Source organism: Zonotrichia albicollis, chromosome 3 (genome assembly GCF_047830755.1).
Source record: "Zonotrichia albicollis isolate bZonAlb1 chromosome 3, bZonAlb1.hap1, whole genome shotgun sequence".
NCBI classification, from domain to species: domain Eukaryota; kingdom Metazoa; phylum Chordata; class Aves; order Passeriformes; family Passerellidae; genus Zonotrichia; species Zonotrichia albicollis.
In genome coordinates, this window is record NC_133821.1 from 13,467,166 (window position 1) to 13,492,673 (window position 25,508).

General features: G+C 52.2%; 3 protein-coding genes across 21 annotated transcripts in view; 1 reads left to right on the plus strand and 2 right to left on the minus strand.

Annotated features, from left to right (window-relative positions):
• Positions 1-11,069, plus strand: part of RALGAPA2 (Ral GTPase activating protein catalytic subunit alpha 2) — a 95,490-nt gene extending 84,421 nt beyond the window's left edge. For 5 of the 6 annotated variants that reach the window (XM_026793261.2, XM_026793263.2, XM_026793266.2 and 2 more), the window contains 2 exons: positions 196-317; positions 9,346-11,069. In XM_026793261.2, coding sequence (XP_026649062.2) covers positions 196-317; positions 9,346-9,503 — 280 coding nt within the window. In that variant the 3' untranslated portion in view covers positions 9,504-11,069. Of the gene's footprint in view, positions 1-195; positions 318-7,248; positions 7,288-9,345 lie in introns of all 6 variants that reach the window. The other variant, XM_026793264.2, reaches the window with a different exon arrangement.
• Positions 7,135-25,508, minus strand: part of CFAP61 (cilia and flagella associated protein 61) — a 98,204-nt gene continuing 79,830 nt past the window's right edge. For 7 of the 14 annotated variants that reach the window (XR_012579399.1, XR_012579397.1, XR_012579400.1 and 4 more), the window contains 8 exons: positions 24,125-24,215; positions 21,599-21,734; positions 14,314-14,402; positions 11,078-11,270; positions 10,095-10,733; positions 9,819-10,017; positions 8,790-8,902; positions 7,135-8,468 (listed from right to left, as the gene is read on the minus strand). Coding sequence is in view for 1 of the 14 variants with exons in the window: in XM_074536758.1 (XP_074392859.1) it covers positions 14,320-14,399; positions 21,599-21,734; positions 24,125-24,215 (307 nt within the window). In the remaining 13 variants the exon portion in view is untranslated. Of the gene's footprint in view, positions 8,469-8,789; positions 8,903-9,818; positions 10,018-10,094; positions 10,734-11,077; positions 11,271-12,846; positions 14,403-21,598; positions 21,735-24,124; positions 24,216-25,508 lie in introns of those variants that run through there. The other 7 variants (XR_012579390.1, XR_012579395.1, XR_012579393.1 and 4 more) reach the window with 7 other exon arrangements.
• Positions 18,028-20,214, minus strand: INSM1 (INSM transcriptional repressor 1). The gene is given in 2 exon segments (XM_074536759.1): positions 18,028-20,163; positions 20,166-20,214. Coding segments are annotated over 2 exon segments (1,440 nt in total). The 3' UTR covers positions 18,028-18,772.

Here is a 25,508-nt window from a genome sequence, read left to right on the forward strand (position 1 = left end):
GTGTTATCCTGAATTTCCAGCCCTGAACATATCCCCTGCTTGTTGCTCCCATTCAAAACCACTGGGCAGTTCTGGTCTGGCTCCCTGCCCATTCCAGCCTGGTCAGTGTGGATGTGGGGCTGGGGGCTGGTGCTCAGGGATGCAGTGGGACAGCCTTGAGCTCTGCACACACTTTTCCTTAACGGGGCATCGCAGCTACGAGGAGAGAGCTCTGTACCTCGAGGCCATCATCCAGAACCATAAAGAAGTGATGACGTTTGAGGATTTCGCCGCTCAGGTCTTCTCTCCCTCTCCCAGCTACTCCCTCGGTGGAACTGGTGAGTTCTGTGCATTATTCTTCTTCTCTGTAGCCCAAAGAAGCACTTGAGCAGCAGATGTACACCTGTTTTTTGTAGATAAATGCTTGCAAATTTAAGACGACTATTCTTCCCCTGAATCAACTAATGAATATCAAAAGGAATGATGATATTCATTTTAATTTGTTTTGCATCAGAGCTATTCACACTGCTCCTTTCTTCAGCTATCCTGTTAACCTCCAACTCCAGCAAGGTTAATGAACTTTCTTGCAGTGATGGGCTCGGGCTCATTCAGGACTCCGGGTTCTTGCTGAGCTGGGAATATGTTGTTCAAAAGTGAGGCCTGAATCGGGGCTCACTTATCAGAAATAGTTCCTCGCAGGGGAAGCTGCTGTTAATGCTAAATGGGGATTATGCTGCTGAGCTACCAGGGTCAGGGATTAATGCACAAGAAGCGCAGGATCGGTGCTGTTGGGAAATCGCGGCGGCGTGCGGGATGCAGGCATGGGGTGCGCTGCGGGCTGCCCTGCAGCACCTGGCCTGGAGCCTCTGCAGCAGGGCTTGTGATGGGGTGTGGGTGTGAGGGGGTGTGCATGCACATCGGTGCTCATCACTCATCTGCCTGCTGAGAGGTGACAGCAGCGTGCCCAACTCGGGGAATTTACTCCTCGTGTGCCTTGTGGAGGGTTAGGTTAGTGTGCAGTCGCTGTCCGGCTGGTTTGATTAAGTTTAAGTGAACCTCTCCTGAAAGGGAGCTTTGGCTCTGAAGTGTACATTTCTAGTGCCTTCAAAATGCGTTTTTTTCCAGCACCCAGCATGTATCTGGTCACCATGTGCTGGACTCTCTAACAAAGATTCCTTAATCTGTCGTTGACACTCCTAGGGTGACACTGGCACTTTCTCCTCATTCCCTGCTTCTCTTTTGGATTGCTGAATAGATTATTTCCAACCTGTATAAACGTTGCAGGACATCTGCTCTATTTCTCTTTAGCCTGACTTGTTAGCAGATATCTTCCATCTAAACTGAAACACTGAAGGAAGAAATTAAATTTGCTCACATAAATCACTTAGGAATAAAACCAGCCGTGCAGCATTGTCTGGCGTTGCTGGCTCCAATCCTGGCGTGCTTGGAGCTTTGTGAGGAGATAAGAGGCCTATGCTGGCCGGGCAGTGGTGGCCAGGAGCAGCAGGCAGAAGGCTTTGGAGATAAGCACTGGCAGGAGGGGGGAGGAAGCCGGGGCCATTTACATAATCGCACCTCCTCGTCCTGGAGAGGCGTCAGGGAACATGGGATGGATCTATTGATCTCTGCTGAACTGGAATACTAAACAACGCTAGGAAAGCTTATAACTTAAAGCTTTGATTAATGTTTCCTACATTAAAAAGTAGAACAGCTGTGCATTAAATTCTTTTATACATCCTGCCAAAAGTCTGAGACAAAAAAATCGCCCATTTCAATAGGAGCGCAGCGCGTGCCCAGGGCTGGTTGTTAGCACTTGAATCGTTTATCTGTCGACGTATCAGCAAATAGAAATGTAGATATAGTGATTTGTTTTTGCTCTGTGCATAGCTGTGATTCATTTTCATGTTGTTCTTAGCACATGGTATTGTGTCACATGTGGTTTGACAGGGCAGACCCCTCCCCAGCCCCACTTTCTGAAGGATAAGCTGTGTGTGCCAAACACATTTAAACTGTTTCCCAGTAGCTCAGGATTTCAGAACACTGTTAAATCAGGAGTACCCGGGTATGATTTAATTATTTTAATTGCTTTAAAGTGCAAAGCCTACCCCAGTCAGGTCCCAGTTTTCAGACTTGTGAACCTCAGAATTAATTTCCCGCTCATGAACTGGAGGCTGGCCATGACTTCTGGTGTCAGAATCTCCGCTTCAGAGAGTCTCCTCACATTACCTGCTGATTCTCCTGCATATGTAGCCAGTGATGAGCAGGGGCAGTGTCAGCTGTGGCCATGGGGATGTGTTTTCCATCAGATGCCCCTCAGCGGTCAGCAGGGAGGCTGGATGCAGTCCCAGCAGCTCCACTGTTCCCCAGCCAGGCCTGCTCCAGGCAAAGATCCACCTGTCTGCCACTTAGGAATGCAAGGGGCATTTTTCTATTCTGAAACAGAAAAAAGGAGTCAGGGAGCAGTTAATAAAAAGAAGCACCTTTCCCTGAAGGAGTGGTCAGGCACTGGCACAGGCTGCCCAGGGAGGCACTGGGTTCCTCGTATCTGGAAGTGTCAGGAGATGATCTTGGGATGATGATGGTGGTGCTGGGTTGGCCACTGGACTTGTTGATCTCTTCCAGCCTTGATGATTCTGTGGGATGCATGGAGCTGGCACAGGTGGCAGTACAAGCCAGCTGGTACTGCTGACTCCGCTGAGCATAAACTGCTCAGGTAAATTTAAGATTAATTCTCATCTGACCTGATTCTTGTAATGCCCCTCAGGTGTGATGCTGTCAGTGCTGCAAATGCATGTGTGCAGCAGAGAGGGTGAGGGAGCAAGGGTGCTGCTTATCCCAGTGCAGTGTTCTCAGGAGTTACCCCAGCACAGGGAGAAATCAAACTCAGCTCTCAGTGACATACTGGGGTCTCGCTGGCTATGAGATAATTCTTGGAACTGGATGTTTTTGTGTTTCTGATGCTGCCCCTGGGGATGCATCCCCAGACTCATGTGGGATGTGGTTTTCCTGCCCTGGCTTAGTCTCCCTGTCACCAGTCTTGCAGGTGCTGCATTTTCTGCAGGAAAATTGTCTAGTTGATGTTTTGTGGAGCAGAGCCTTATACTCCCTGTGTGGATTACAGATAGCCCTGATACCTTCAGCCTCATAGGCAGAATGGCCATCCCCAAACTCATGCAGGGGATGTGCAGATTAGGAACAAAAGATGGGAATATGGCCCTTTGTTGTTAAACTGGTGCATTACATGCTGTATTTTAATTAGGCAGGGTTTGAGAGGCAGCCCAGGAAATCCTCCATAATCCAACACTATTGAATTATTCTCATTCTTTCCCTCTGCAGATTTCTCTCCTTTTAGTGGACAGGCTTTAAGCTGATGCTCTTGCTCTCTCAGCCAAAACCAGAAATAATTATTCCACAAAATACTTGTGTGTTCTTTAAAATATTGGTGAAGCTGAAGTGGGCAGAGCAGCACCTCGACTTCATCTGCCTCAGTGGCTCCTTGGGGCTTTGGTGTGCTTTAGTGTAAGATCAGCAGGCAGAAGCAGGGTGTGAACCTTTGGAAGTGTATTCCAGGAGAACTGTGCAGTCACAGAGGATCCTGTGCGAGGGGTTTGTGCTGGCCAGGGCCGGTCCCTGCGTTCCAGGGAACCCCCTAGCGGAGCGCTGCCGCCGCCGGCGCCTCAGGGGTTAATGGCAACGGGCACACTTGACTGCTGAGAGGACTGATCTAATCACTGCCATATCCAAGTGCATCTGTTCACCATGAGGTCATTCTTGTGCATGCTAATGACTTGGAAAATAAAGCACAATGCTCAGCGTTATCAGGGAGGATATAGTGTAAATCTTGGCTTTTTTAGTTGCTAATGGTAGTGTGGAATGGGCAGAGAAAGCATCTTGGATTCTCCAGCTTAATGTTTTTAAAGAATCCTTTTCAGTAGATCATCAGAAGAGCTGTGCTGGAAAACTTGGACATGTGGTATCTGTTGATAAATGGATTCTTAAATGAATATTATGGCATTGCCCAAGCGCAACACTTGAGTCGAGGAACTATTGAGGTTTTCAGCATTCCCTAGTTTTAAAGCCCCGGGAGCTGTGCCTGCTGATTTACATAAAACCGAGATTTTGCAGCCTTTTTGTTGCAAAGGTGACACATGCTTTCCTTTTGTCTCTGGACTTTTGCATGCATAAAGTTCTTGTAGAAAATATTTGAATGTACAGCAAACAAGATCTGGCTTATTTTAAACCACTTTTTGTTCAGTGCTGAGCTTTATCTTTCCTACTTTAAAGCAAAAGGATTATTTGAATTGGACATGCAGATTTAAAATAGATTTTTGACAGAAACAAAACCAAACCCAGAGAGTAATTCTTGTTTTAAACAGGACTGATGCTTTTAGTAGCAGTAACTGAGCTAAGGATTCATTTTGCTTTAATTTGGTTTTTCTGGGGTTTTTATACTACTTTGGGATTTTTGTTATTTTGTCTTTTTCCTTGAAGCTCTGTAGGTGTTTTGTCAGATCTGTGTCCATGTCCTGTGTGTGTATATATATATATATACATATACACACACACATATATATAGATATGTAGGATTTTTGCCTATTTTCCTGGGAATTTTAAAAACATACATATCTGAAACCGAGTAGCTGGTTCCTGGTATCAGAGGATGTGCAGTGTGCCAGGGGTTGGGTTTAATCCGTGTGTCAGCCTTGCCTGAAACGGAACAATTTGTTTCTAATATATGGGATTTAGGAAATTCCTGACTGTCCTGGTTCCCAGCAGAACAGGGAATTGTTGCTAGCATGGAGCATGGCTGAGGTGGGACACTGTGCAGTGTTGGTGCTGCCATGGTGGTGCAGGTTGTCCCGGCAGTGAAAAAAGAGGAAAAGCTGAGGGAAGTGGAGCAGAGGAGCCAGGACAGTTACCACAGGAGGCAGGACTCAAGGGCTTTCTCTTCTTCCTCCTTTCCTGTGAGGACTATTCAGGATGAGGCACAGGGACCTGTCTGGCTTCCCCATCTGTTCAGTCCAGGTAGTTCCTCATCCTCAGCAGAGTGGAGCCTGCCACAGCTGGGCTGCCCTTGGGAAGTTCCTGCAGTGCACCAGCAGAGGTGGGAGCTGCTCCTTGCCTGTGTGCTCTTGCTTATCAGTGCTGTCCCATCATTTTCCTGCCTTAGTGTCCCCGTGAGGGTCAGGAATGGTCTGGCATTAAGCAGGGCAGGGTCACAGGTGCCACCAAGTGTTGGGGCAGCAGCTCTGTCCCCCTCCAGTTTCCTGTGGCTGATTGGTGCAGGGTGTGCCCAGGAGCCCAGATCCCTGCAGAGCCCCAAGGAAGTGGCTGCCTGCCCAGTGTGCTGGGGCTGTCCCTTGTGCCCCCACTGAGGGTGGGCAGTCTGAACTCGTCCCCCGAGGCTGGGCAGGTGCTGGGACTGCTTCCCCCTCCAGCCTGATGCTCCCCTCGGGATCTCCAACAGTGCAGGGGGGCGTGAGAGCCGCATCAGGGTTCTCAGCCTGGCCCCCTGCCTTTCCCATGTAATTAATTGGCTCACAGGGTGCTCCCCCAGCTTCGCTCTCCAGGAGAGGAGGTGCTGAGGGAGGGTTTATCCCAGCAATCAGTGCTGGGATGGGCAGAAATATGAGCTTGATGGGCCGTCTCTTCTGCCCAGTGACAGCTCCAGCTGCTCGAGCTGTCAGCTCGCAGAAGGCTCCAGGCAATGTGGCCCCTTTGCATTTCCCTCTGCACTGAGGCTCTGGCAGAGACCTGCAGCAGAGGCAGAGCAGAAATGGGGCAGAGCTGTCCTGCAGGGCTTGGGCTGCCCCACCTGTGACACCCACATAGCCCCCAGCACTTGGGATCCCTCTGCCTGAGGCTGAGCCTTGCAAAACTAATCAGCAGCTACTCCAATTTGAGAGTAATTAAAGTTCAATGTGTACATTTCAGGCTTATTTCCGAGGTGCTCAAACCTTGGAGGCCCACAGAGGTGCCAGGCACTCCCACCTGAGCTGGGAGCTGTGGGTGCTGTTTTAAGGCCCATTCTGCCCCAGTTATTAACCTGTAGTGTCAGATTCTCTTTACTGTGTCACTTACAGCTTTCCAGGGCACTGGAGGAAGTGTGTAGCTTTAACCCAGTTTCAATTATCCATGGGTTTTTCTACACAGGCTCAGGATGCTGCTTACAGTGTACTTGGAACCTGTCTTGGGGAGTTGGAAACAGAACGCTGTGCAGAGTTATGACAACGATTCTCTCGGGAATTTTATTACCTTTGCATTTACTAGGAAGGAAAACAAAGATTTCCACAGACCTGTCCTGGCTGAAAGGTTAACAGGGGATTGGAACAGTTCACAGCCCATGTGAAAACTTCATGGTTCTTCTCAAGTACCAGTCTTCAGCATCCTTACAGGTCATGGTCTTACCCACCCTTGCTTTCAGGGGTGTTCAGCTGCTTCATGAGCAGTGGCTAAAATGCCATTCCTAGAGCACATGCCCTGGGGAAGGAACCAGGTTTATTCTGTAAACTGGATTTAAGATGCAATACACCATCTCTCTCTGGCTTCCTGCAAGGTAACCTTGCATTTAAAATGCCATCATCTATATTTTAATTGTTTTTAATTCCTCCTGCAAGAAATGTATTTTGAAAGCTTAATGCTCTCTAAGCAGCCTCACCTGTGAGAGGCCCTCCACTGTGTGTGTGTGTCTTAGTGCAGGTGTGTGACTGCTCATGGACAGGTTTTATGCATTCAAGGACTTGCTCTTCTGGCACCAGGATGGCTACACTGCTCAATTCCTGGAGTTTTAACCTGGCTATAGTGTCACAGATATCTAGGTCTCCATGAAGCCTCAAATTTTAGTCAGTTTTAAATGGTGTGACCAGCAACAGTGCTGAACGTGGAGCTGAGGCATGAAGGAGCTGCACACCACCATTGCACGGCAGCAGGTTTGACAGAAGATGAAGCACAATGAATATTCATTCCAATTTTTGCCAGCATTCCCTCCCTTGGTTGTTTCAGTCCTCAGACCCCAGGAGAAAGTTCATGGGGGTGTGTTTCTGCAGGTCCCTGAGGGGAGCTCCCCTTCCTGCCTTTAATGGGGTGTGCTGTGTCAGGTTGATGCAACCACAGCAGTCACAGGGTGCTGGTCCTGCAGTGACATGGTTCTGTTCCCCTCGTTGGTCCTGCACTGACATGGTTTTGTTTTCCCCCTTTGCTCCTGCACTGACATGGTTTTGTTCCCCCATTTTGGTCCTGCACTGATGTGGTTTTGTTCTCTCCCTTTAGATTAGAGTGTTAATGCTCTCGGTACAGTAACAGCCACAGGTAAGAGCAATGCTTCCCGCAGGCCCCTCTGCTGTGGTTCATCAGGAACAGCTCTCCTTGCCCTCCTCCTCCCTTGCTGCCTCTGCTCCATGCTCAGCTCACACCTCCTCTGCTCAGCCTCCCATGCTCTGTGTTCACCTCGTACCTCCCAAACTCCGCGTGCAGTTCTGCCTCCTACAAACACCACAGTAATGCCTCCTGTACATTAATGCCCACAATATGTGTACAGTAATGCCATCTCACGATCTGTGAACAGTACAAACTCTATGTGCCAGGTAATGCCTCCCGTGAGCCACACGCAGTAATATGTCCCACGATATGTGCCTGGTAATTATTTTTTACTTCTAAGCTGCTTCAGCTTGTCCATTTGGAGAAAACTATTATTTTGACCATCTGCCATTCTGCCTCACTGCAGGAATGTCAAGCACAACACCTCCCTCGAAGCCCTTCCCTCCCCCACGCTTTTCTCCCCAGCCAATAGCACCACAGGTTTTGTTTTAATCCAAAGTTGACAGCTCTCCATTTTTCACAGAAAATGCCTTTACAGGCTAAGTCACACTTTCCACCTTTTTAAAATGTGCTATTTCCCCTCAGTCAGTTTTCTCAAAGAACCAATCTGGTAAGTAAAGGCTGTCTTTGAGATGCAAACGCAGGGCTGCAGGCAGGCTGAGGGGGTTCACACTTCGGGCTGTGCTGCTGCTGTTCCACTCCTGCTTTCAGTCACTCAAACACCCAGAGCTGCTCAAGCACAAGCACAGGTTACACCTCACCCTGGAAGTGCAGCCCAGAGCCAGGGTGTCTTTGTCCTCAGACAGCAGCTGAGGGCTCATCCTGCTGCCACACTGACCTGTGGCCATGTCCCCACCTGTCCTGCACGCACAGTGCCCTGCTCACCTGTACCCGAGGGCCAGCTCAGCCAAGGCCCTGCTGCATTTTGGGGCATTTTGCACACATTTGAGATTTACCTGGGCTAGGAAGGTGAAGGGAGGATGAAGAGCTGTGGCCTGTCCAGGCACAGCTGAGAATGGAGTCAGTTGCTGCACTGGAAGTGGGTCTATGCTTCAAAACACCACCATCTCTCAGAGGTTCAGAGGGGGTGCCAATGGTGCCAGCCTTCAGAGAGAGTTCAGAACATTCCTCTGCTCTCCCTGCCTGGTTCCAAGGCTGTTCCTCCCTCCTACCTGTAATAAAAAACTTGTGTTTACACTTCGGGAGAGAATTGTAACGTGGTTTATAAAACACTGTTCCCCTGGGAAATGCCTTGGGACAGGTCGAGCCCTCAGGAGCAGGGCAGGGTGTGTCCCTCACAGAAGCTGCACCTGGATTTGGTCATTAGTGCCTAATTTAATGACCATGTGCTCACCTGTTCCCCCTCAGCCAGCCTGGCCTCTAGGGAATAACCAACAGGTGACTCCACTCAACAACAAAGCATAATCCCCCATACCCACAGCCCCCCAAGACCCTTCCCCAGTGGTGACCATGAGCACCAGTAACAAGGGTACCTGTTACGTAGTGGAAGAAATTGTGATTCTCTAGAATTTTTCCAAAGGTTAAGGCACCTTCCAGGGAGAATTCTGTGCCAGCCCTCATGCTGGGAATGCTTGTTTCCAGCTCTCTGTAACAGTCCAAACACACAAGAACAGTTTAATGACACACAGCAACAAACAGTTTTGTGTCACCCACACAGAACTATTTTATGTTGGAGCTTCAAGTGTGGAGGATAGGAGCTTCCCACCTCCCTCCCATGGGGCTGTGGGGCCCTGAGAGCCACTGGGGGCTGTGCAGACCAAAAGGGGGTGATGCTGGGGGGCTCAGTGCTCACCTGGACACCCATGGCCTCTCAGGGCTCCTCACTTCCGGGAGCTGGCAAAGAGAAATCCCTGCTTTCTCTGGGAAGCATAGTATGGCAGTTCTTCAGCTGCCTACAGCAAATTCCTCCTCTGGAGGTCCAGTTCACCTGAGTGATCCCAGGGGAGGGGCTGAGCTGTGCCACAGAGTTATTCTGAGGACACAGCTGTTTTTCCTGACTGGGTTTTCCATGCCTGCTCTGTTTTCCAGGCTGCCTCACCACAAGTGCAAGCGCCAACCTCGCTGGCATCGAGCTGGTGGAGCTGCCCCTGCTGCCACGTGCCTCCAGGAGCAGGGTCTCTGGGAAGCTCTGCCAGCACCCTCAGCAAGGTGTCCACCTGAAGTGTCCACCTGAGGTGTCCACCTGAGACCCTGGACAACAGAGCTGTGGCTGGAGCAGCCCACAGCACCTGAGCACAGATCAGAACGGGCAGTCTGGGTGAATGCATCTTGAAGGGGCTGGGTGAGGGGTTTGCTCTGTGAAATGGCCCTTCCCCAGTCTGGTCAGACATGGCTGGGGACTGGATGTCACCTGTGTCACCATCACCACTGCACTGGCACCAGGTGAGCAAGGGCCCTAAGCCCCTGGGTGCAGGTGCTGCAGCCAGAGGTGAACTAGCACTGAAAGTAGTTATTTAATGTACCCTTAGAGCATTGCTTTAGTCATTCCAGGCAGCACTAACCTGTGCATTAGGGAATTTCTTCTAAGGAGAGGCTTTCCTGTGACTGGCCAGGTACATGTTCCCTGCTGGAGCACAGGTGGTTGAGGAGGAGCTCTGGGGTTGGTGCTGTCCCACTGTGGGAGTGCCATGGCCTTTCTGTGCTCTGTGCAATGGCTGTGCACTGGAACTGCTCCCTAGAGAAACAAAAATAAGCAAATCCCTTTTAGAAGAACAAAAGCCACACTCCTGCCATGAGCCCTTCCCAGCACAGTGTGAACAAGTGGGTAACCTCCTCACCTTGTCCCAGCAGGCTGTGACCTGTCTCCAGCCAGAGTACAACACAGCTGAAGGCTTCTGAGGACTCTGTGTGCCCTCCTGGCACCTGCTGTAGTGGGCAGAGCTCCTGTTGGCAGTAGCTGATCTGTTTTGGTTTACACGTGTCATAGGCTGATGGGGTGAAAATTGTTATAGTTCAATCCCAGGTATTTTAAAGCAACAGAAATCTGAGATGCAGCAGCTACAGAGCCCTGTCCTGCTGCTGGTTGCTCCTGGGCACACACACACACATGCACACCTCCCAGCAGAATGGGAGCTGCTTTAAGCAAAGGGATTGTGTTTTTGGGAAATGTGCCGTTGGGCCCCCATCTGTTTTTGCACTTACACTTGGTGTTACAGCCATCTGTCTGTCTGACCGTCTGAGTGCCAGCACCTGGCCAGAGGCCACCTGTGCCTGTGGGGCACATTCCAGCCATGGCCAGTGATGCCAGTGTGCCCAAGGGGCAGCAGCCCAGCCTCAGTGCCCCACAGGAACTCACCTGGTGCAGCTGCTGGAAGGAGCCTCTGTCACTTGGCTTGGGCTTGGACAACTGGTTTGATTTTCTGCCTCAACCCACAGTTGGGTTTTGCTTTCTGTTGATTTTCTGTCAGTGAAGGAACCTAGAAAATAAAACATGTATTTTAATTTATTTTACATTCAGGGCCGGACAGGCAAGGCTGTCTGGCACTTCGTTATCTAATAGCTGGTCTGAAACAATTTCAAAGGCATCCTTCTGAGTAAGGAGCCCTTTCTCCTTAGAGCAATATGTACCTCTTAATTCAGGGAAGAATTAAGACATCAATGAAAATCATGTTTTCCTGATGTCAAAAAACTGTTAATTTGTACAAACTCCGCTGTGGTTTTGCACCCTGAACTGGATGACAAAGCCACTCTGTTCCCCCTCACAAAGTGAATAAATCTTTGCTCACAATAAATTTCTCCCCAGAGCAATAAAATGCAGTACCTGTGTGGTGTGTGGCGGCGGTGGGAGGTGCTGGGGCTGGAACTCGATGACACTGGTGGTGCTGTGGGTGCCATGGGTGTGCAGGCTGGCTCACAGGGACAGGGACAGTCCCTGCTGGACGCGGTTCTGTCCCTCTCTGCAGGAACAGCTGCCAGGTGTGCAGCAGGCAGGGGTGCTCCCAGACCGGAGTGCTCTTGAGGAGTTCACACCATGCTGTGACTGGCACAGGGGCACCCACGCTCATGCCCTGCAGGTCCCACATGGCAGCAGTGCCCTCTGCCACCCTGCAGGGTGGCACCTCCTGCCAGCCCAGCCCTGCCCACGGTGCCAAGCACAGAGAGACTTTTGGGGCCCCCAGAAGCCACTGTTCATAACCTGCTTCCCTGCAATGTCTCATGACCCAACCACCCACGTTAAAAACAAGACGTTTTTAGTGGTGTACTCTACAGTGACATTCCTTAAGCAAATGCAGGGGGCTGCACTCAGCCATTACAATGTCTGAAAAGACAAAGGAAAGTTCCCTTTTGCTGAAGAGCCACAGCAAAGTCCTCTCCTGAATTGCTTTCAGGTGCTCAAAGCAGAAATGGAGAGTGAATCCAGCTAGCCCCAGATAAAGCTCCCTTTGCAGCAGTAACTGCCCACACTAACAAGCTGCTGGGAACCCAGCTCCTACCTACCTGTCCCAAGGAGGATCCCAGGCCCAGCAACACCACCCTTGGAGTGGAGAGCAGGCTGGGGCTGCTGCTCTGTGCACTCAGGGGCAGTGCTGGCACCCCTCACCAGGGCTGGCACCCTGGCTGGAGGGCATGTGGCTCTGCACAGCCTGGCACTGGCACCCAGGGGGGCTGGGGGCACTGGGGACACAGGCAGGACACTGCCACAGCCTGGCACTGGCACCCAGGGAGGCTGGGGGCACTGGGGACACAGGCAGGACACTGCCACAGCCAAGGGGCTGCAGCAGCACTGGCAGAGCCAGCCCAGCATGGGGCAGGAACTTGGGCCCAAGGCACCCCCAGCTCTGCACCGATGGCAGCAGCTGCAAAAATGGCATTAAAATAATATACTAAATTAAATAATATATATATAATATATATAAATAAGCTTAAAGGCTAGTTTATACTTACCATGAAGTCCCAGATCGGATTGTGTTGGAAAGGAGCTTAAGTTCATCTCATTCCACCCTTACCATGGGCAGGGACACTTCCCACTATCCCAAGTTGCTCCAAGCCTTGTCCAACCTGCCTTGGAACACTTCCAGGGATCCAGGGGCAGCCACAGCTTCTCTGGGCACCCTGTGCCAGGGCCTCACCATCCTCACAGCCAAGAATTTCCTCTCAATATCCCCTCTAATTATACCTTCCTTCAGCTTTAGAAGGATGCCTAACATTTTTTACAAACATTTGTATAGGTATTATCTTATTCCTACACCCATTAATATGCTCTCTTTAACTACAGAATATATATTAGGGATCTCATCCTATGTTCTATATATTGTATGCTACAGTATTTCAAAATATATATCTAATGTTAGATGTTATTCATGTCTATATGTTTCTATTAGCTAGAATATATATTATAGGCATTAAATACACACAGATACAATATTATTACATCAAGGAAAATATATGCAATCTATGATCTATAATCTAGGTATAATGCAAGATATATATAATGTGATATGCATTATATATTATACAATTAATAATAATAATAATAATAATAATAATAATAATAATTATTATTATTATTATTATTATTATTATTATTAATTAATTAATATAGTCAATAAATATTGAATATAAGGGTAATAATTTTAGGCAAAAATGGATTATAGGCTACATAAATACAACATATTCCCTTTACATTATATGTGTATATCTACATAGGCACACACCCCTGGGATATATTTCAGCTATATGTACATATCATGACAAAAACTGTAACATTTCTTTGCTAACTGTAATACTGTGTGCAAATACATGCACTATACTTTTCTTTAAAATGTATATAAGAAAATCATATAAATCATATCAGCAATGTATGGATTCTATATAACATGATATAATGAACATGCAATATTTGGCACATATATGATGTGCATCATGGAGTATTTAGTGCACTAAAAAGATAACATTATTTCAGACCATGACTGTCATGTATGTGTAGTGGATATGCCAGCTGTGCACACCTACACTCTGTCCTGCACAGCACACAAATCCTGGCTGCAGAGCTGACAAAACCTCCTGTCAGATCAGAGTGCTTCATTACATCAACATTGGTAATGTATCAGTAATTATGTATAATGCATAGATGATATTACGTACTGTAGATAATATATTTAATATGCATTGTCTAAGTGGCAATATATAACAGACATATATTAGTATCCATTGTATAATATAAATGCTTTGATATAATACATGTAATAGATTATTACATTTATATATAGTGTAATATATTATTACACGTAATACATTATTACATTATCTACAAATTACCTATTATTACTATCTGTGTTATTACCTACATATTCTGAAGTGTACTTATACAAATCATTTCTATTGAATATACTGCTATAAAAAGAATATATTTTTTACATTTATTTTATCACAGAATCCTAGAATAGTTTGGGTTGGAAGGGCACAATAAAGCCCATCTTATTCCACCCTTACCATGGGCAGGGACACCTTCCACTATCCCAGGTTCTCCAAGCCCCATCCAACCTGGCCTTGGACACTTCCAAGGATCCAGGGGCAAATGCAAAATATAATTTATTCTATGTAATAAATTCTGATTTTCTTCTGTGTGTGTGTAACTAAACCAAAACCTCCCAACTCAGACACCCCCAACTGTACATAATTTTCCTCACATTTGTCATTGGACTGGTAATTCACTATAGGTAATTTCCTTCTAAAAAACTGTAAAAATGAGCCAGTAAAAACACCATGGTCCCACACGCTGAGAAAGCAGAACCTGGTTTAACCTGCAGCTGAACCATGCTCCTTTGCTCTGGTTAAATCCTCCCTGTCACTCACCTTCCCCATTCCCTAAGGAAGGCTGAAAAGCCTCAGCAGAGCCGTACAGCACAAGAGCCAGGCAGGAACAGTCTGGGCTGTGCATGCCCTCGCCTTCAGAGCTGCGAGGGGGCTTTATTAGAGCTTAAAAACAGTGGATCTTTTTAAAGAGAAACAGGTGGTTTAGCTGGGCCTGGCTGCTGCAAATAATGTCCCAATTACCGTGTCCTAGGAGGGCTCCTGTGCCGGCGTGGGGCTCCTGCTGCTGCCACTGTGCCCATCTTTGTCCAGCTTCAGTCCCTGGCTGCCTGCTGAGGAGAAAACAGCACAGTCACATCAGCACCGGGGACAGCCCAGCACGTGGATCCAGTGGCACAGCTAAGAACCAAGCCTGGCAGTGTCCGGTGTGGACAGCCCACACTTGGCATGTCCCATCTCAACGATTAATGTTGCCAGAGGCAGACCTTTGTTATGTGGACTATAAATGACATTTTATTTAAACCATTTATAGTCCCAATGAGGCTTCTTAGCTGCATGGAAGGATCTGAGGTGTTTAATGCCATTCGCAAGGATGCACCTGCAAACCCAGATCCTTCACCGAGGGGAGATGCCTGGGTGCTTCGGGGAACTGCTGACCCACCCGGCCTAAAACACTTACCACAACCCAGCACTCCTGACCCGGGAGCAATGGGCAGGAGGTGTGTTGGCACCAACACCACAGCACCCTGCAGCACCCTGCAGGCATGGCACACCCCAGAGAAACACCTGTGACTCCATGAGCCATTTCCCAGATCATCAACAGCAACACCTTTTTTTAAACAGGCTTGTGTTGCGTGAGGAAGAGTGAAATCCAAGGCAAAAGCCAATGTTTGTCCTGTTCCCAGGCTTGCCTCAATCCCATGGATACCTCCCAGCTGCCCACCCCAGGAACAGACCAGGAGGTGCTGGGCAGGGCCCCCCAAAACCCTGAGCTGTGTTTCCAAGTGAGTGCATCCAGCAAGGCAGCTGACAGATGCCTTACTGCACTGATGGTTACGAGGGACAGTGGTGTTGGTACCAAAACTTGTAAAAACCTTCCCTGGGGACAAGCATCCTCCAGAGTCTTCCGCTGTGGACAGGAGCAAGAGCAGCTTGCCCCAGGTCCCCAGCAGCTCTGAGCCCCTGGGGCAGGGATGGTGTCCATGCTGTATTTTCAGGACCCTGCAGGTTCCTCTATCCAATCTTCCTTTCCCTGTGCTCACAACACTCAGTCTCAGACCACACATTTGGCTCTCAGCGTGCTCAGAGAGGAGGAAAGCTCCAGCACAGCAGGCAAACCCCTCTGCCTGAATGAACAGAGCATGAGCAACCTCTGCACCAGCTGCCTCCACTGCGTCATATTTGGGGCAGGATCAGTGTTTTCTGTGGTGCCCAGACCTGTTCCTGCTGGAGGCACTGAGAGCCATCAGCAGTTGATTTGTTAGCTGACGGCAGGAGGCTTTGTTTGCGCAGCGCTGGCCGACCGTGCTGCCAGGTGGCCGGGACGTGGCACCCACCAGGCAACACCTGCATTCCCAGGGTCTGCACTGAGAGCACTCTGGGTTCAGACATGCTGCTCGGCCCCTGGGACAGCCACCAAGCCACAGTGGGCTTGGGACTTCACAGAGACACAGCAGGAGAGAGGCCCAGTGCTGGGGGCCTGGGCAGTGGGACTGCTGAGGGGCAAAGACAGATCCATCCCCAAAATACTGTCCAAAGGATACTGGTGTGAGTGGGAGGCTTTGTAACCTGTCATGGAGGTACAATGCCCTTCACTGCCAGGTGGCATGTGATGCAAAACAGAATTCTGATGGCTCCCTGCAAATCCCCTTGGGTTGGGGCTCACCTTCACCAGGAACCTCTCCAGAAACTCCTCAGGCCATCAGTACTCACCCTCACAAGGAACCCCTCCAGAAACCCCTTGGGCAGTCAGGGCTCGGTCTCACAAGGACCCAGCGGTGCAGATGAGGGGAGAAAGGCTGCAGACACAAAGCACAGCAGCTCTGCCCAGGTTGCTGCAGATGTCAAAAGTCAATTCCATCCCTTTTACAGGATGTCTGTGAACAGAGCCATTTCCAGCATACTCTGCTGTCACCTCTCCTTACTCCTCCCCAACACAGGAATCTCCACTAATCACCCTTCCTGCTCAGCAGGAGATGAAACACATCAGTGCCATAGGTTACCCACGCAGTTCAAAAAACCTGGGGAATTCTGGCCCTCAGAAATTTCAGCTGATTCTTATCAGGAGAGACGTGGATTTATCTATCAGGAAATGGACAGCGATATGAAGCTGTCGTTTTGTGGCCTGCTGCTGCCACAGGGATTGAGCACAGATTTCAGCAGGGACACTGCTGTGACAGTGTGGATGGAGCCATTAGGCTTCTCTGGAGGAAGTGCTGGGCATGGTCTGGAAATGGTGTCCAGTGGCCTGAGAGAACAGCCATGTGTGCTGGCAAAGTCCCCTCGGGGAGCAGAGAGCCCGCTCCACGGACAGCTGCAGCACCGTCTGTACCAGCCCAGGATCTGGGGCTTTCCAAGGCCAGGGAAGCCAGGAGAGGCAAAGCTGCACCTCTTGCCAGGCAGGCTTTGCTGCCTGCATCTCCCTGGCTGAGCTCTTTTCCAGTGTATTGATTTACAGCTAAAACCACAGCATTGCCTAGGTCTGAAGTCAGCCCTGGTACTACCGAGTCGGTTTTCTAGGAGCATACCCATACACTGGTACTGTTCAGCATGACTGAACAAAAAAAACCCAAAAACCAACCAAAAAATCCCCAAAATCCCAAACAAATATTTCTCTAGAAAGATGCTCTTTCTCTACCAGCTTTGCTTTATCATAAAATACTCAGCCTGTTCCAGGAAACTTTCCTCCAGGAAGCTCCACCACCTGCCTTTCCCACAGTGAATCAGGGTTAGGAGTCTTTAGGGGAGAGAAGATGGCAGGAACAGGCTGGAAACCTCTTCCAGGGAGCCAAAGCCTCAAAGCATTGCTACCCCAAGACAGAGCAGCCCCTATGCCCACACCAAGCCCTCACAGCCCCCTGGCCCTTCACACACCAACCAGTTTGGGAGCAGGGATTTGCTCCTGGGGCTGCCAAGCAGATTTGTATGCCGTAAAGTTCACACTGTACCTGCTCCTGCTGGCAAAGGGGGAGATCCTATAGGTGCAAACAACACCTGACTGTGAGAGGGGTTTCACAAACCCAGCATGCACCTTCCCACTTAGACAGATTTTACAACAATTCTGACCAAACCCATCAGGATTCCCACATACAAACACAAGCCCTGGAGACAGATCTATCCGCATAGATCTGTATGTATCTATACATACAGTTTCCAAAGGCTGCTGCAGGGCACAGAGGACCAGGCAGGAGCTGGCTCCAGCCCTACCAAAAAGCAGAGAAATGCCTGGCCTTCCTTGCACCAGCTCCACAGCTCATGGCCAAGGCAGGGTGATGCTGCTCTGCCGAGCCCCACATCTCAGCGCTGAGCACACCCAGCAAACAGCACAGCCCTCCTAGGCAGGGATCTCTACAAGTTCTGCACTTGCAGGTGCTGCCTCTCCTCGAGCTTTCCCTGCAACACCTTCCAGGGAAGGCACCTGGCAGCTCTCCCCAGCAGCAGAGCACAGGGCAGGCTGTGCCCAGAGAGCAGGGGCAGGGCTGGGGCTCCAGCCCACGGCCAGGGGACCCCTTTGCTCAAAGGGCAGCCTTCCCCCAGAGCAGCCACGCTGCACCCTGCTCTTCTCCTCCCTTTAATTCCTTTTTAATTAATCTCATCAAAGGGCACGGAGCAGGCTGGTGCCTATGGAGGCACCCTGCCAGCTGCAGTGCAGAGCCGGGTGCCAGCCCCCTCCACCCCATCCTCCCCGAGCCCCCAGGGCCAGCCCGGCAGGGAGAAGCAGCAGGGGTGGGGGCATGCTTGAATTTGAAAATATTTTATTCGAATAGTAAATAATTATACAGTTGAAACAGTTCTATCGAAGCACTCTATAAATAGCTAACAGTTAAGAAAATAATGTGTGTAGAAAAAGAGATTGCATCTAAAAGTAAGAGCTGTTGGTTGCACGGGATAAAATGGTTAAGATCATGTGTTATTCTAGGTATAAAAGTTAAAACCTTTTTAGCAGATCCCTTAAGAAAAAAAGATCTTCTAAAACGCACAGTGAAATGGCAGGTGGGGAGACAAAAAAGCGCATTAGAATATCTGCAATCAAATAATATCAATCTTCATAATTAATATAAATAAATAACAAATAAATAACATAATTATTCAAACCAACATATACAGATAGACAACTCATGAGCTACCTTAGAAAGGGCAAACGAACAGAAACAGAAAGTTGGCATGTCACAGTTAAGGCAGTTTCTACAGCATTTTCTGGAGACCATCAACAGCAGAGTCAAGGCATTTGTGGCTACACTAAAGGAAACGCTTGTTTCTCTCAAGCAGTTTGATCTGTTCACATCGATAAAAAACAGAGCAAAGGAACAAAATTTAAAAAAATAAAAATAAAAATAAAATAAAGAAAAAAGAAAAAAAGAAGAGAGAGACCCCGGGAAGGTAAGTGTAAAGCCAGATTCCAGCAGGTCACAAGCTGTATTAAAGCTAATCGTGTGGCGGCCCCGGGGGAGCAGCGCGGGGCGGCGGGGAAGGCACGGGCGGCTCAGCAGGCAGGGCGCAGCGGCACCTGGAGCAGGATGACCTGCCGGTTCTCCGAGGGGTGGCACTTGTTGATGTGCCGGGTGAGGCCGGGAGAGCTGTAGAAGGTGGCCGGGCAGTACTTGCAGGGGAAGACCTGGGCGGCGTGCAGGAGGCGCAGGTGCCGCTCCTGGCTGCTCTTGCTGGGGAAGGTCTCCCCGCACACGGGGCACAGGCGGCACTCGGCGGCAGGCAGCTCCTCGGCGCTGGGCTCCGGGGCCGGTGCGGGTACCGGGGCCGCCGTGGGTGCCGGTGCAGCGTGCCCCAACAGGTGCTTGCGCAGGTAGGCTTGCCGGCGGAACCGCTTGGCGCAGCGGGGACACTCGAAGAGCCCCTCCTCGGAGCCCGCCTCCGAGGCTCCGCCGGGGCTCGGCGTGTCCCGCTCGCTGCCGCTGCCACCGCTCGCCTCCTTCGGCGTCTCCTCCGCCGGGGCCGCGCCCGGGCCCGCGGCCGGTGCCCGGCCCGCCTCGGGGCCGCTCTTGGTGGCGGGCGGACGCGGTTTGTGCCAGCGGCGGTGGGAGGCGAGGTTGGCGGGGCAGGAGAAGACCTTGTCGCACTCGGGGCAGCGGTACTCCACCCGGACGATGCGGGAGCAGCGGTGCTGCGCCAGCGCGAAGGGGTCCCCGTACTCCTCCTTGCAGAGCTGGCAGATGAACTCGCCCAGCGGACGGGCGCAGCCGCCCCGCGCCTTGGCCGGCACCTCCACCGGGCCCTCCTTGATGCGCAGCCCCAGCACGGGCGAGGTGGTCACTTCGTCCTCGAAGGTCAGCTTGCGGATCGCCTTCGTCTTCTTGCCCGACGGGGCCTTCTGCCGCCCGGGTTCGGAGGCACCCTGCGGGCGCTTGGCGGGCAGCGGGCGGCCCGAGGCGGGCGGCGCGGCCGGGGCGGGCGGCGCGGGCACTCCGCCGGGGCCGGGGTGGGCGGCGGGCGGCTCGGCGTGGCCGGCAGCGGCCCAGAGCTTGAGGTCAGCCGGGGCGAAGAGGATCGGGTCCATGGTGCCGGGCACGGCCGGCGCGGGGAAGGACTCGGCGGAGACGGGCGAGCCCAGGCTGAAGCCGCGCTCCAGGTACTTGTCCCTGCTGACGGGCCGCGTGGGGCTGTATAGCGCCTGCACGGCGGCATCGGGCGTCCCGAACGGCACCGGCGGCGGCGAGTCCCGCGGCAGGGGCGGCGGAGCGGCGGGGCAGGCGGGCGGCTGTGCGGCGCCGGCGGGGAGCGGCGGGCCGGCGGCGGCTTCGCGGCAGCAGCGCGCCCGGTACGACACGGGGGTGGGCCGCCGACTGCGCTTCACCAGGAAGCCCCGGGGCATCTTCGCGCCGGCTCCGGGCCGGCGGCGGCCACGACGGAGGCTGCTAGCTCTGCCCGCGGCGCGGCCGCCGCCGCCGCCTTTAAGCGGGCCGGGGCCATTGTTCGGGCCGGCGGCGGCGGGACGGGCCAATCAGCGGCGGCGGCGGCGGCGCGGCCGCACCTGAGCCCGGACCGGCACACGCCCGGCCCCGCCCCCGCCCGCCCGGCACGCGCGGCCTTTGTGTGCCGCCCCCCGCGCCGGCAGCGGGGCCGGCACCGGGTGGTGCTCTCGGGCCGCCCGCCAGCCCGGGCCGCGCCGCCGGCAGGCTCGGCACGGAGCGCCGTCCGCTCCCGGCGGGCCGACTGCTTGCGGGCTGCGGGGAGATCGGCGGAGGAGGAGGCGAAAGTGGCGCTTGTGGCGGCGGCACAGAGGGGAGCGGGGCTGCCCGCCGGGGGTGCTGCCCAGCGGCGGCAGCAGGTGGCCAACGACGGGTCTGTCCGAGCGGGAGGAATAACGAACGGGTCACCAGGGCCCGGCCGAGCCGGCAACCCTGCGAACGGAACAACTCCGCGCTGCTGCGGGGTCGGGGCAGGCGGAGCCACAGCCCCGGCCCGCGGGTAACCGAACCTGTTACTCTAACCCTAACGGGTCGGGCCCGGTTCCCAATACACGCAAGGACGGCGGCAGTGGCGCTCGGTTTCGGCTCGAACCGCTGCGCGTCGGGTACGAGGTGCGATGGGGAACGGGCAGAGGGGTAGGTGCCCAAGCAAACACGCCCGGAGCCGCCGAGGATGCGGCAGGTGCAGCCGCGGCGGGCAGAGCCCCGGGCCGCGGCCCCGCTCCCGCAGCCCTTTGTCCGCGGCGGCGCGGGGCTGCGCGCGGGGGGTCGCGGGGCCGCCCCGCAGGTGGCGGGACCGGGGGATGAGGGGCCGGGGGGGAGCGGAGCCGCCGCCAGGCCGGGGGCGCGTGCGGGCAGCGCCCTCCCCGCCCCCCGCCGGGCCCTTTGTGGGGGGCGCGGGGCACGCGGGCGGCACGCGAGCGAGCGGGGCCCCCCCGCGCGCGCCTTTGTGCGCGTCATTAGCATAAAGCTGCGCGACCCTCGGCACAAAGGGCGGCGGGCGGGGGGGCGCGGGGGCCGCCGCTCCCCCGGACACCCCCCCGGCGGGCCGGGACAGGCGGCGGGGCAGGCAGGCAGGCAGGGAGGGAGGGGGGGTTCGAGGGGCCGCCCCCGCCCTCCCGGGTGGGACAGGCGTGCGGCGGGGCGGGGCGGGCGGCCCGCGGCGCATTAGCATACAGCTGCGGCCCCGCGGGCACGCGCCGCCGCCGCCTCCCCGCCGGGGCTGCGAACCGAGACTCCCCTTCACCGACGGGGCTGCGAACCGAGACTCCCCTACACCGCTGGGGCTTCACACCGCGACCCCCGGACACTGCCGGGGCTGCGCACCGAGATCCCCGTCACTGCCAAGGCTGCGGCCCGAGACCCCCCTGCCGTCTGTCTCTTACCTGCGGGCGGGAGCAGTCTGTAAGGATCGGTCGGGGCGTACATGGGCAGCTGGGCGCGGTGGTGCCGCAGGTAGCGCAGGACGGGTTCCCGAAGCGATGGCCGGCCGGGTTTCAGCCTAGGCAGCTGCCCGGGCACCTGCAGGACAGAACTATCTGTCAGACAAACGGGACTCGGGGCACACGGCAGCGGGGTCCCAACACGGCCTGAAAACATGTCAGGGTTAGGATACAGGCAGCAGTGGGGTGTGGAATAGGGCTCACACTGAGTACACCCTGGGGCCGGTGGTGCTCGACTGTTTGTTCACCTCTCCCTCACAAATAACCAGCCACAGGTGCGAGGGTTGTGAGGAGCAAACCCGTGCGGAACCCCTTGTCAGAGGGGTTTTGCCAGATGAATTCCACACTTCCCCCCCACCCCCTCCATGCCCTATATTTACTGTGGTGGCTTTTACCTGAGCCTCAGCCCGGCCCAGCTGCCGCCAGAGCACCAGGCCATGATTGCTGACAGACCACAAGCGCTGCTCCGGTAGCTCTGGCACGGCACGTGTGCCCAGGCCGTGCGGCAGGCAGCATCCAGCAGCTGATGGAGGTGCAGCCCCCAGCCCAGCCCTGCCATCTGCATGTTTGCATCGCCGGGGCTGCCACAAACACATGGCTGCGATCCCCGAGGGGTAAACACGGCCTGTGCCAGCGGCCCTGCCAGAGCCCCGCGCTGCCAGGGCAGCCTCGGGTGACAATTTCAACACAGGCTAAATGCACAGCCCGGCCCCAGAACATAACTGGCTTTTCTGCGCAGTTAGTGCTTCGATTAGCAAATATTTCTGTAAATATTATCCCCAGTGCAGGACATTTTCTCTTTTTTCACTTTCCACTTTCTCTGGAAACTAATCAGAAATATCTGACTTCTGTGCATTTATGCCCACAGCTCTTAAACATCTCTCTCCCTCATTTTTACACTTCATTAGTAATTTTTCTGCATGCTGAAATGAGCTAGAATATGAGCATCAGGAGGCAAAGACAGTAGGTCTCTTACTTCATAGAGAAATACAACCAGTCCTGAGGCATTTAAGAGATATTCCAAGAGCACATGGTACCAGCTCTGGATCTGGGAATGTGCCCAGAATGAACACCCAATGAAAACATAAATTGGGACATTTAGTAAATAAAGTTAAAATCACTGTGAAAAAAAAATAAAAGTCCAAAATGCCAAATTTTCATTCAGATGGAGATGCCATCACCTACATCCACGGGAATCCTGACTCACACAGAACTGCTTCCAGGCTGTGCAAGGAGACCTTCTGTGTCAGGACTGCTGCCATAAAGGGTAAGGCAAGCAAGTTCTTCATTTGTAGGGCACAAATTTCCTCTCTCCCAAGTTGTTCACACTAACAGCATGATGAATAAGTTTGAATGATGGCAAGAAAAACACTTCACATCAGGCGCCTCATTCTGCACAGAACTTAATTTTGCACTCTTTTATAGAGGTCTTCCAAGAGAACCCAAATTAAACTGCACCAAGGCCCTTTCTGGGTCAGGACAACAGGAGGCAAACAGCTCTGAGTCCTTTGGGGAGAGGCAGGGCTGAGCACTCATGGCTGCAGCTGGGATACAGCAGCATTGGGCTCTGGGCTCCACTTTCTCCTGCCACCCTGCCTCCATTTACACTCAATTCCATTCGTTTTCTGCACAGTTAAAAACTCAGTGAGCACACATTTAAAACCCGGTGCCACCATCTGGAACCACATGGGGTTAAACAAAGGCAGAGCAGTGTGAGCAGGGACAGGGTGAATTGGTCCCGGGTACTGGGCTGGAAGCACTAAAATCAGACCACAAACTCTGTTTGGGATCAGCCAGAAGTTCCTCAGGAGGTGGGGAAGGCAGCTCTGGGGGCTGCCTGGCACCTGCTGTTATTAGTTCTCCCCATAGAGCACAGTGACTCTGGATTTTGGGCAGGCAGTTCCTGGCTGCTGAGGCTTTATGCCTATGCCTCTGTTATGGTGCTAGGGCCAAAGCTGTAAAACAGCATTAGCAAACATTTTAATTCCACCCTTATTCAGGAAATCCACTTATCACTGGAAAAGCCACTTGCTTTCACCCTTTGGACTACGAAAGCTATTCCCTGTGGGTAGGTGTTGAAAAACCTACCCAAGGCTCTGCTGAGAGAGGTGTAGGATGGATGGCCCATAGCATATTCCTGTTAGGGAACACCCCTAAACCCAATGGACAAGCCAGGCTCCAGATTCCACTTGTACAAAATTGCAGCTATAATGCAAAAATGCGGTCATGGACAACAAAGCAAGTTTGAGTTCTACTGGCAGATTTGAGAATACACCCAAAGCAGAAAACTGAACACTGTGCTGTACATGGTGACCCCCCTGTGAGGTACACCGTCTGCTCTGGCTTCCCTGAAGAGAGAGGTAAACAGAAATATAAAGCTTCAGGATACAGATGGGAGCAGAAATCAAAGTGACCAACACCAACAAATTGCCTAAATAATAAAATGCACTCGCCAGTCATTTTTCTTACCTCTTCTGACATCAGCATTTGGTGAAGTTCCTTCTGCAGATCAATAAACCGATCGTGATAGATGGCCAAAGACCAAGGTTCCCTGAAGTAGCTGGGTAAAAAAGAAGAAATTTAGTTATCTTGTGAACCTCTCATTAACCACTAATAAAGTATTTACCTGCTTTTTTGCCTTTATAAATTACAGTTCTGGACCCATCACGATCGTTTGTTCATAAAATGCCTCCTTGTAACAGCATGGTCAATCAATTCTTTTAATGGATGTTCCTGATGTACAGCCAGCTCCAGTAATTACATTTAAAGTGGCTTAATTCAGAGCTGTGGCAAGACCCAGTGAAGAATCCTGATTTTATCAGAATTTAAAAGCCTGAAGACCTGTAAAGAACAGTGTCTCCATTATCTGTCCTCATTTGAGAAAAGCAGATTGCAGGATTAACTGAACTACTGCATAAACAAATTAAATTTGTGTAGACAATGACACAAATGTTGTTCATCATTAAGGTTTCTGGATTAATAAAAGCCAGAAAAACAGGCCACCACAGCGCTGCAATATGTTCTTTGCACTAGTGTGATGAAGCTAAATTGAACCGATTCTAGGAGGAAGCTCTTGTAACTTTTTCTTTTCAGTGACAGCATTCACAGCAGCATTCTTCCATGAAAAAGGAGGAAAAGGATGGAGAGGGCCCTGCTCCCTGTAGAACCTCATGGCTGTAAATATAACTGGGGGCAGCGAGATTACAAAGCTGTGATTTATTTCTCTCTATAATGAAAGATAAATTTTACAGCTTGGGTGAGATGCTGGGAGTGTAATTCTTGTTAATGCTCACAGTGGTCAGGAGGTGCCCTGTGCTCATCTTCATAATGACCGAGCAGATGTCAGCAGGCTCACCCAGGAAATTGGGAGAGGGGGGAATTTGTGTGGTTGCCACCAATACTCATGCCTTGGGAATGGCAGCAGGACCCTGGCACTGCCCTCTGGAGCACAGGAACCTTCTCTTGGTTCAGCTGTGTGGCCTTTAAGTAAGCACCTACATAAGGCAATTTAAACATGCTACACAGATTTAACAATCCTGAGATTTCTGTCCACAGAGAACTAATGTGCAGTTTCCTCTCTGCAGATTTTACTTCCTCCATGTCCAAGGGCAGGATTTCCCCCTCCTGCTCCAAAGACACCTCAGCTCTCCCTCACACACATTAAAATGCTCTGTGCACCTGGCACAGCTTGGCTGGATGTCCATGTGCTTGGCCCTCTCTGTCCCAGCACCTCACTCCCCTCTGAGTGCCAGGCTGGCTGGGGCTGCCTCTTGGAATCTGCTTGGTCTGCAGCACAGCAGGGCTCTCTCTCCCCCACAGACCTTTTCAAAGTATAAATATTTATGGACACCAT